At 41.5% G+C, this 11,777-nt stretch overlaps 1 protein-coding gene across 1 annotated transcript; it reads left to right on the plus strand.

Annotated features, from left to right (window-relative positions):
* The first annotated feature begins 7,943 nt into the window (after positions 1-7,943).
* On the plus strand, positions 7,944-9,130 carry LOC142167191 (uncharacterized). Its single transcript, XM_075227350.1, has 3 exons — positions 7,944-8,289; positions 8,523-8,596; positions 8,741-9,130. Exons 1-3 carry the CDS (start codon positions 7,944-7,946, stop codon positions 9,128-9,130), a joined length of 810 nt encoding a protein of 269 aa, XP_075083451.1.
* Positions 9,131-11,777: the final 2,647 nt, after the last annotated feature.

The raw sequence follows: 11,777 nt of genomic DNA on the forward strand, positions 1-11,777 counted from the left end.
TCACAACTGCAGCAGAAGGTCGAGAGGATCGAGCAGTTCCGCGAGGAGGTCAACATGATGAAGGCGGAGACCTTGGGGTGGAAAGAAAGTATAGAACACTTTATTGCTAAAAAAGAGGCTGCTCGAGCCCAATTGTCATCGGTTAAAAGTAAGTTTCGAGGCATGAAGGAGAAAAGCTCAGCTCAGGCAAAGAAAATAGAGGAGCTCGAGGCTCGGTTGGCTTCCGAACTTGCAAAGGCCAAATCTGAAGCCGAAAAGGCAAAGGCTAAGGTAGAGGCGATCATGGCCGTCTACCGGGCCGATGCTGAAGCCGCTCAAGTCCAAGCGAGAGAGGCATCCGAGACCGCTCAAACTCAAGCACATTGGATTGCTGAACTCGCCAAATGCCAATCTTGAAAGGAAACCCTCGAGGAGATCCATGCTCGATGTTTCGATCTTACCGACGAGATAATAAAGGCTAAAGAGCATGAAGCTGATGCTAGAGCGCTGGCCTTTTCCGATGATCTTCATTCTCCTACACCAATAGTGCTGCCTCAAATCCTGATACATCGTAGCGGCACCCGGATGAATGGAGTACCCTGAACTGCGGGCCTCCTGAAGAATCAACTGACGTAATCCATCCACATTAGGCTCACATAATCGGCCCTGCATCCGCAACTCATTGTCATCTCTGATAGACACCTCCTTGGCATCGCCGTGCTATATTGTGTCCTTAAGGACAAGCAAATGGGGGTCATCATACTGGCGCTCTCTGATACGATCATATAGAGAAGACCGAGAAACCACGCAAGCCAGAACTCAACTCGGTTCCAAAAAATCCAGTCTAACAAAGTGGTTGGCAAAGGCCTGAACATCCAATGCTAATGGCCTTTCCACTGCCGGTAGATATGCTAAACTGCCCAAGCTTTCCGCCTTTTGAATCAAGGCATCAACCACCATATTGGCCTTCCCGGGATGATATAGAATAGTGATATCATAGTCCTTAAGCAACTCTAACCATTTCCGCTGCCGCAAGTTAAGCTCCTTCTATTTGAACAAATATTGTAGGCTCCGGTGGTCGGTATAGACCTCACAAGGGACACTGTACAAATAGTGCTGCCAAATCTTCAAGGCATGAACAATAGCTGCTAATTCCAGGTCGTGGACCGGATAATTCTTCTCATGAACCCTCAGGTGTCTAGACGCGTAGGCAATCACCCTACCGTCTTGCATCAATACCATGCCGAGGCCAACACCTGACACATCACAATACATAGTGTAAGACAACCAACCCATAGGCAACACCAACACTGGGGTTGTAGTCAAAGCAGTCTTGATCTTTTGAAAGCTCTCCTCACACTCCTCGGTCCATCTGAATTGAGCACCCTTCTGGGTCAATCTGGTCATAGGTGCAGCAATAGATGAGAAACCCTCTACGACACAACAGTAATACCTTGCCAAACCAAGAAAACTCCAGATCTCAGTAGCTGAAGACGGTTTGGGCCAACTCTTGCACTGCTTCAATCTTGTTCGGATCTACCTTGATCCCCTCACTGGACACCACATGACCCAAAAACACCACCAAATTAAGCCAGAATTCACACTTTGAAAATTTTGCATACAACTTCATTTCTCTCAGGTGCTGCTCCTCATCCTCCCAGCTCCGGGAGTACACTAAGATGTCATCAATAAACACAATGACAAATGAATCAAGATAGGGTTGGAATACACTGTTCATCAAGTGCAGGAATGCTATTGGGGTGTTGGCCATCCTGAATAACATCACAAGGAACTCGTAGTGACCATACCGAGTCCTAAAAGCAGTCTTTGGAATATCCGAATCCCGAATCTTCAGTTGATGATAGCCTGACCGCAGATCAATCTTTGAGAACACTCCGGCACCCTGTAGCTGATCAAGTAGGTCATCAATGCGGGGCAATGGATATCTATTCTTCACTGTAACCTTGGTCAACTGCCGATAATCAATACAAACACACATAGAACCATCATTCTTCTTCACAAACAAGACTAGAGCACCCCAAGGTGACACACTAGGCCGAATGAAGCCCTTATCCAGCAACTCTTGCAACTGCTCATTTAACTCCTTCAACTCTGTTGGGGACATACAATATGGTGGAATAGAAATGGGCTGAGTGCCCGGCAACAAGTCAATACCAAAATCGATATCCCTATCAGGCGGCATGCCCAGAAGATCTGCCAGAAATACATCTGGATAGTCTCTCACTACCGGAACTGACTCAACTGTAGGAGTGTCAAAACTGACATCTATCACAAAGGCTAGATATGCATTACACCCCTTCCCAACCATCCATTTTGGCTTAAGGAAGGACACAACCCTGCTAGGAACATAATCCAAAGTACCACTCCACTCCAATCGTGGTAAACCTGGCATAGACAGCATCACCGTCTTGGCATGATAATCAAGAATAGCATGATAGGGCGACAACCAGTCCATGCCAAAAATAACATCAAAGTATACCATACTAAGCAACAATAGACCGAATGTGGTCTCAAAACCACCAATAACAACTAAACACGACCGATACATATGGTCAACAATAATAGAATCTCCCACAGACATGGACACATAAACAAGAGAACTCAAAGAATCACGAGATATACCCAAATACAGAGCAAAGTAAGATGATATATATGAATAAGTGGAGGCTGGATCAAATAAGACTGATGCATCTCTATGACAAACCATAACAATACCTGTGATAACTACGTCTGATGCAATCGCCTATGTCCTACGCGAAAAAGCATCACATTTGACCTGGCCTCCCCCTACCTGCATGACCTCTACCTTAGCTAGTTGTGCAGGTGGAGCAGCAACTGGTGCGGTAACCATGACCTAAGAAGTTTGGGGACCATGTGGAATACGTGGAGCCTGGGTAGTCTATGGAGGTGCACCCCTCCTGAGTCTAGGGTAGTCCCACACCATATGACGAGTATCATCACACTCAAAGAAAGCTCTCAGAGGACGTAGCTGCTGAAACTGGCTCCGGCCTGGTTGGCCGGACTGACCGCTGAAAGCACCCCGTGCAGCAGGTACACTAGACAATGGCAGTGCATAATGATCAACCCGAGGCCTGAGAGTTGCCGAAGTACCACTAGAAACTTGAAGTGCTGAATGAACTGGATGACTCACAAAGCCTCTACCATGATGGGCTGCAACTGGGGCATGGCCACCACTACATCTGCTAGAATCACGAGGTCTCTTGGCCTCCCTCTCCCGGCCCAGCATACCCTCCAATCCCCATGCGATCTCTACCACCTGCTGATATGGGGTATTTGTCTCCAACTCTCAAGCCATGCTGAATCTAATACCATAGATGAGGCCCTCGATAAATCGACGGACTCGCTCTCTGACTGTGAAAACCAAGGCAGGTGCATATCTAGACAACTCACTGAATCTGAGAGCATACTCTGATACGGTCATAGCACCCTAGTGCAACTACTCAAACTCTATGCCATGCATCCCGAAGGCCCTGGGGAACAAACTCTCTCAGGAACATCTCTAAAAATTTAGCCCATGTGAGTGAAGCTGCCTCGGCTGGGCTACCCTCCTCATAAGCCCGCCACCACTGGTATGCTGGTCCTGACAACTGAAAAGTAGTGAAAGCAACCCCATTCGTCTCCACTATACCCATGGTACGGAGAATACAGTGGCACTTCTCAAAAAATCACAGTGCGTCCTCTACAGCTAGGCAACTGAAAGTAGGAGGGTGGTACTTCTTGTACCTCTCGAGTCAAAGTTGCTTCTCCTCAGATACTGCTACCCTAACCTCGGGCTGAATTGGGACAACCGGCTGTAGTTGTATAACCTCTGGGACCTGGTCAACATGGACCCACTACTCTGGGATACGGGCCACGAAAGTCTGTGCTCCTCCCCCAGCCTGAGATGTGGCTGGTGCAAGTTGAATCAACCCTGCCTTGGCTAGAGTACCAAACATGCTCAGGAACTGTGCGAGGGTCTCCTAAAGTGCAAGGGTGGCAACAGGCGCCTCAGGTGCCTGCTCCCAATTGGAGCTACTAGTGACTCCTTTGTCGCAGCTTGGGCAGGTGCTCTGGCTGCACCACGTGACCCTCATCGGCCTCTGCCCAGGCCCCGCCTCTCGCGGCTTTAGCAGGGGGCGCGGGTGTCTGATCGTCGGATCCGGTGGTGCCTGTCCTCACGATCTGTGAGAGAATAGAAAGACAAAATTTCATAATTCGAAGTCAACAAATACACACAATAAGGAATCAAAGAAGTGAAGTTTCCTAACAGTTCCATAATCTCACGAGGATAAGTTCAGACTTCTCCGTACCGATCCACGAGACTCTACTAAATCTGCTTGTGACTCATAACACCTATGAACCTAGAGCTCTAATACGAACTTATCACGACCCCAAACTCCCTCCGTAGGATGTCGTGATTGCACCTAGTCTCTAAGACTAGGTAAGCCAAGCATACATGCAGAATTTAACTGAAATAGTAATCAAACTTTCAATTTAACCAATAGCTATCACAAAAGGAATCCGCAACTCAACTGAACCAATATCCCAAAATTCGGTTATACCGAGTCACAAGCTCTACATGAGTATACTGAACATCCCTATACAACAATATCTAATAAAAGGAGAATGAAATAGAACTAGATAGAGTGTGACTCCAAGGCCATCGGGCGCTAACAGGTATACCTTGAAGTCTCTGATCTAAGTTTGACTCACTGGTGCTTAGGCTGATATGAAATACCTAGATCTGCACAAACAAATGTGCAGAAGCATAGCATAAGTACACCATATTGGTACCCATTAAGTATCAAGCCTAACCTCAGTAGATTAGTTACGAGGTCGGGTCAAGACACCTACTGGAATAAGTAAAGAAATGGAGCAGGTAAAGAATAGTATGATAATGAAAACAAAGGAAATGATACAAGGAAGATAGATAACAAGAATAGCTACACTGAGACTAAGGCAATTAAGACATCACAAAAGAAACACATAATAAGAATGCAAAAGAAATGATGCAACCAAATCACAAGTGATGTAAATGAAAGGTACTAACAAGAATCACTACCGAGGTACCGCTTCGTAGTCTCATTTCACAAATTAAATCACAATCTTTTCTTATATCACCGGGGGAGCCTTACATTTAGTTTTGAAAATCATTTTTCCGAATTAGGTACCCGCGTTTTAGCCCACCTTATCATACCACGTGGCTTCAAGTTGTTTCCTTAGTAGCAACACACGTATCGAGCCCACCTTATCTCACCGCATGCGTATCAAACCCTATCTTTATACCACCGCATGCATATCAATATCACAACATAACACAAATCACACCTCAAGTGCCCAATAACACGACTTGCCAAAAAAGTTAATAATAATAGTGTTTCCACAATAAATAGCCCATGGCTCAGCCACAACAAGAACAAGAGTCTCAACAATAGCAACCGAAAGTGAATAACTCAACAAGAATGGTATTTCCACAAATTTACAACTTTGCCTCGATGTGAATCACGACCTTTATAACTTCAACTCCATAATTCAACAATAAGATATTCCAAGCAATAACAACTTCAAGTAAAGAAACTCAACAGTTAAATAATGAATAAGAAATTGAGAGAACAATACTTCAACTAAGCATGTAAAGGCAATTAGCAAGAAAGAGATAAGACAAGTATTAACAATGTCAAATAAAGCATGTGAAGTTAGACTAATGATGATGAATATAATATATTATAACAACTCAATTAAAGGCATGGAAAGAATCTACATAGCTAAAACCGGTCAATTACCATATTTAGCCCGTGTACACACTCGTCACCTTGCGTACACGACTTCCACATACCACAATTAACATAAAACAACACTAATCCTAAGGGATAATTCTCCCATACAAGGTTAGGCAAGACACTTACCTCAAAACATGCTAACTCAATCCAATAGTAAGCCCTTTCCCCGATTATCCGACTCTGAACGGCTCGAATCTAGCCAAAATAACTTTATACCATAAATACAAATCATAGGAAACTATTCTGAACAATAAAGTTGCAATATTTAAAGAAAAACAAAAAGTCAACACAAAAGGTCAACCCCCCTTCAAACTGTCAATGGCAAGACTATGCAATTGAATGGAACAGTCATTCTGCAACATATGGCAATAGTACAACCTTGTTTTAAATCCATATATAAGCTGCAATTCAGGATATCACAACAATCTTTGGGAGCAGGAATTCATAATGAAATGGTGATGAAAGAGACAAATGGAAAAGACTTTCAACAAGCTATGATAACTAATCAAGAAGGTGCAATTGAGGCTAATCCAATGCTATGTGCTTCTGATACTGGGAAGCCATTTCATATTCAGCTCAACATTCCCTTGAAGACACCTACACAACTCTTACATGATCTTGTAACCCATAATGTTGAACCAATTGCTATTGAGCAGGCAATGGGGGAACATGAACAATTTGAGGAAGAAGGTGATGATGAATCCACAACTGGCAACTTCAAGGCAGTAGCAAGAGAGGCTGATTTATCTCCTTGAGCTGGAGATAAGAGTGGAAAAAAGGGAAGAAAACAAATCCAATACAAAGAGATGCATCAACCAAAAAGAATTTTTCCTAGAAGGGCAACTTCACAAACCAAATAATGATCAACACTCTAATTTTGAACATAAGGTCTGTTCGTACACAACAGGCCATTCAGAGAGTTATCAATATGAAAAGAGAACATGGTTTTTTAATTGTTGCATTGATGGAACCTTTTCAGAATTGTAGACACATTCATAATTACAGGAGGAGACTGGGTATGAAAGCTGTTATGTCAAACATTAATGGAAAAATTTGGCTATTCTTTGATGTAGTTGTTGAATGGGAATTAGTGATGGACACTGACCAACTGGTTACTATTAAGGTATATCATCAAGACATAAGTTAGCATATCATCATGACTTTCGTGAATGCTAAATGTTCATCACTTGAACGACTGGAACTGTGGGACTATTTGTACTACTTAGCTACTGATATGGATCTGCCTTGGGTTGTTGGAGGTGATTTAAATGTTATTTTACATGAAGACAAAAATATAAGAGGTTTGCCAGTGTATCCACCCAATATGAAGATTTTGCCTTCTGTGTGAACTCCGGTGGGTTTTTTGATATTGGATACAAAGGAAGTCCATTTACTTGGTGGAATGGTAGACCATATGCACAATTCATCTTCAAGAGGCTGGACAGGATCTTTGTCAATCTTTCTTTCCAAACACTCTTCCCAAATATAGAAGTAGAGCACCTGATAAGGACTGGCTCTGATCATGCCCCATTGTTAATGAGTTGTGGATAGGAGGCTATGCAGTTTGTTAAACCATTTAAGTTCCTCAACTTCTGGACTAAAGATGCCACTTTCAAACAAGTGGTCAGGCAGAACTGGGTGGCAGATTTTGTTGATGATCCTTTCTTGATGTTCAAATAGACATTGGAGAGAGTGAAGACAACCCTATCACAATGGAGTAAACTTACTTTTGGAGATATATTCAAACATCAAGCTATTAGGGAGGATATTGTCATGGTTAAGGAGATGCTATTTGAAGAGGAACCTACAGTTGAAAATAGGATTGTGCTGCAACAAGCACAGGCTGAACTGAAAAAGTACTTTAGCATTGAAGAACAGTACTGGAAACAAAAGGCAGGAATGAACTGGTTTGCTGAAGGTGATAGAAACACAAGATTCTTTCACAATTATGTAAATGGAAGGAGGCAGAAACTGAAGATCAAAAGGATCTAGAATACATATGGTAATTGGCTTGAAAGCCAAGATACTATAGGTAATGCTGCATTGGAGTTTTTTCACAAACAATTCATACAAGAAGAGGATAATACAAGCTTTGAATTACTTAATAATGTACCTAGTCTGGTCACTATTGAATAGAACTTGGAATTGTTCAAATTTCCTTCCATGGAAGAAGTCAAGAATGCAGTATTTGCATTGTCTGGTGATAGTGCAAGTGGACCTGATGGGTTCATTGGATTGTTCTACCAACATTGCTGGGAAATCATAGGAGAAGACATTTTCATGCTTCTCCAAGAGTTCTATGTAGGGGCAACATTGCCAGAATCCATAACGCATACTAACCTTGTACTCCTCCCTAAGAAAACACCAGTCCAAACTTTCTCATACTTAAGACCTATAAGTCTAAGTAATTTCATCAACAAGGTATTCTCGAGAGTGTTACATGACAGAATGGAGAAGATACTACCATCTTTGATTTCTCCCAACCAATCAGGCTTTGTGAAAGGAAAGAGTATATTTGAAAATATATTGCTCACATAAGAAATTATCTCTGATATAAGATTGAGAGAGAAACCGGCCAATGTGGTAATCAAGATTGATATGGCAAAGGTTATAATAGGGTTTCTTGGAAATATCTTCTGCAAGTGTTGAGGAAAATGGGGTTTGCTGAGCATTTTATCTACATGATAGGGAAATTATTGGACAATAATTCGTACTAAGTACTAATCAATGGACAAGCTTCAGGCTTCTTCAAGTCCAGTAGAGGGGTGAAACAAGGAGATCCTCTATCTCCAGCATTGTTCATTCTATCTGCAGAGGTACTATCAAGATCACTGAATAAACTGTTCTCAGACAAGAATTTCATAGGATTTAGAATGCCAAAGTGGACAGATCCATTAAACCATTTAGCTTATGCAGACGACACAATAATCTTCTCATTTGCTGACCCTTATTCTTTATAGAAAGTGGTTGAAGTGCTCAAACAGTATGAACAGACTTCTGGCCAGTTAATTAACAAGTCAAAGTGCTCTTACTATTTGCATACAAAGGTGGCAAGGAACTTAGCTGATTGTGTTGGTTCAATGACTGGCTTCCAAAAAGGAAACTTCCCATTCACCTACCTAGGGTGTCCAATGTTTTACACAAGGAGAAGGAAGGATTACTATAATGATCTCACTAAGAAGTTCAAGGCAAAACTACACTGTTATAAAGGGAAACTACTATCATTTGGAGGCAAAGCTACTCTTATAACTAGTGTGCTTCAAAGTTTACCTACCCACTTGCTGTCAGTCCTAGATCCTCCAAACAATGTTCTGGAACATCTACACAAGATGTTTTCTATATTCTTCTAGAGTACTAATGAAGAAGGAAGAAGTAGACACTGGACTAAGTGGCTGAAGTTGTGTCTCCCTAAGGAGGAAGGAGGACTAGGTCTGAGGTCCCTATTTGATATATCCAAATAACTGTTTGCAAAATTGTGGTGGAAATTCATAACCTCAAAGTCATTGTGGTCAAACTTCATGTGGAATAAATATTGCAAGAAGCAAATTCCTACCTTGGAGCAATTTAGACAAGGATCCCATGTTTGGAGGAAAATGTTAAAAGCAAGAGAAGAGGTTGAGCATGAAATTCTGTAGCAAATAAATAGGGGTTAACAAGTGTTCGGCAAGAAAATTGGACTGGAATTGGAGCTCTATATCATGTTATCCCCCCCAGAGTTCAACATCAATGAAGATGTGCAAGAGGTGGCAGAATTGATAACAGAGAATGGATGGGATGATCATCTACTAGATCAAACATTCCCAGATGACATAGCTGACCACATAAGGCAAGAAATTTACTTGGACAATACTGATGTCTCCTGGGATACACCTAAATGTAGGCCAACAATTTTAGATAAATTTACATTTGGTAGTGCATGGCACATCTTGAGCCATAGAGAACCAACAAATCACGAACACAAATCACTATGGACTAAAGGTTTACCCTTCAAAATATCTTTTTTCCTATGGAGATTTTGGAGAGGAAAGGTTCCTACAGATAGCTTATGGAGGAGAAATGGATATCTGATTGTTTCAAAATGTTGGTGTCGCATTCCTCCTCAAGAAGAAACACTGCAACATATTTTTCTTACAAGTTCTACTGCCTCACAAATGTGGAAGGTCTTCTTAAATGCTGTTGGGATTGTGATCAACTTGATACAGATTCGTCAGGTTATTAGAGCCTGGCGGAAAGTTGAGTGTTGTGCTAAGATAAGGCTACTTATCCAGGCTGCTCCGGCCATTATTTCTTGAGAACTTTGGAAGAGAAGGAACACTATAAAGCATGGAGGAACAACTGTCTCCTTTAACAGTTGGTGCATGAGATTAACAAAATACTATACTATCTAGATAAATTAAGGTTTCATTGGGTACAAAATATACCTCTTCTTTGGCCGGATATGATTAAAATTTTTGAAGCCTATAAACCTTATATTATTACCAAAAGAGTTACATGGCAGCTACCTCATGAGAGATGGTGCAAGTGCAACACTGATGGTGCTTCTAGAGGAAATCCAGGACCTAGCTCATATGCGTTTTGTGTTAGGGATGGTGCTGCATATGTGGTTTATGCAAAGGTAGAGGAAATAGGGATTTCAACAAATATGGTGGCAGAGGCAAAGGTAATAATGGAAGGACTGCCATATTGTTTTCAAATACAGCTGCATCCCCTTACCATTGGGACTGAGTCAATGGCTATGAATGAAGATTATCGAATGTGAATGGGAGGTTCCTTGGAGCATTACCAAGGAAGCAAAGAAGATTAAGGAAATTAAGGGGGAATTCAATGTGATCTTTCAGCATGTCCTAAGGGAAGGCAATGCACTGGCAGATTTTCTAGCTAACCTCGTATTTTCTTTTGCAGGTACATTAGAATTCGAATCATTCAATGAATTCCCTACTACTGGTAAGATAATAATCAACCAAGACAAGACTCAAATACCTAATCTGAGGGTTAGGGTCGCAAGAAACAAAGCAACTGAATCATGAATTGTAGTGTTTACATGATGCCTATCAAAGCTGGCCTCATTTTGGGAACTCGACAATTCACATTCATCAAATTACTACATAATATATTAGACATCACATGCTGGTACACCTAGATGAAAATCATTCGAGTCAGTTCTGATCACTTAGCACTAAACATACAGATGTTATTAAAGCTTGGCAATGACATTTTCTTCATAGAAATTCTGGGAGTGACTACAACAACTACTACACTTGAAATGCTGGATGTTGGATGGTTACAAATCACTTTGGATAATTCTTTTGGACAGCTGATGTACTATGTGGTGTTGTATCATTTCTCAGTGGTATTAGCATTGTACAATGCTCATTCTAAGGTTGGAATGACAACATGTGGGAAACTGCTGTTCAATTGTCCATTCTTTCAGTTTATATATAAACGTGCAAATGTATTCTTCTGTGTATTTCTGGTAAAGTCAAGGCCTCTCACAAGGTTGCTGCTATGAGAAGATGCTCAAATCAGTCGAGACCAGTGTGCAGTACACATACATTTGTTATCAAAGGCTAAGGCTTATGGAGATTTATATTGATGCAACTGTTTGGCAGGCTGTCTTACACCATGCACAACTAGGAATTTCGGTCGCCTTCGAGTCAACTGTCACAACAAGGACGCGGGAACTAAAGTTCAACCAAAATAATATTATCATGTCCTATGCTCTGTGGTGTAATTGTTGTGGATTCATACTATCCTTCTTCTTTGGATTGCAAAAACTGGTGCCTGGTGAGAGCTTTGTAGGTGCTACATTGAGTATTTTGCAATGGATGTCTGAATTCACATGCATCACTATCATGTGGTCGAGTTTGTTACCACTTTATGTAATAGTTACCCTACAATCTGTTATTGCTAATTATGTAATAATTAGCTTTAACTATTTCCTTTCTTATTCTTCCTTTATTTAGACATTTTGTAATTTTTGGCCCAATTTGGGCTTTA

Source organism: Nicotiana tabacum, chromosome 12 (genome assembly GCF_000715075.1).
Source record: "Nicotiana tabacum cultivar K326 chromosome 12, ASM71507v2, whole genome shotgun sequence".
Taxonomy (NCBI): domain Eukaryota; kingdom Viridiplantae; phylum Streptophyta; class Magnoliopsida; order Solanales; family Solanaceae; genus Nicotiana; species Nicotiana tabacum.

What these genes read in the sequence shown, in the direction of transcription:
- LOC142167191 (XM_075227350.1), top strand. Translation starts at nt 7,944, where the DNA reads ATGGAAGAAGTCAAGAATGCAGTATTTGCATTGTCTGGTGATAGTGCA. An exon ending in AGGCTTTGTGAAAGGAAAGA is followed by an intron (nt 8,290 to 8,522) that starts GTATATTTGAAA and finishes GACAAGCTTCAG; the next exon opens with GCTTCTTCAAGTCCAGTAGA. An exon ending in TGTTCATTCTATCTGCAGAG is followed by an intron (nt 8,597 to 8,740) that starts GTACTATCAAGA and finishes TATTCTTTATAG; the next exon opens with AAAGTGGTTGAAGTGCTCAA.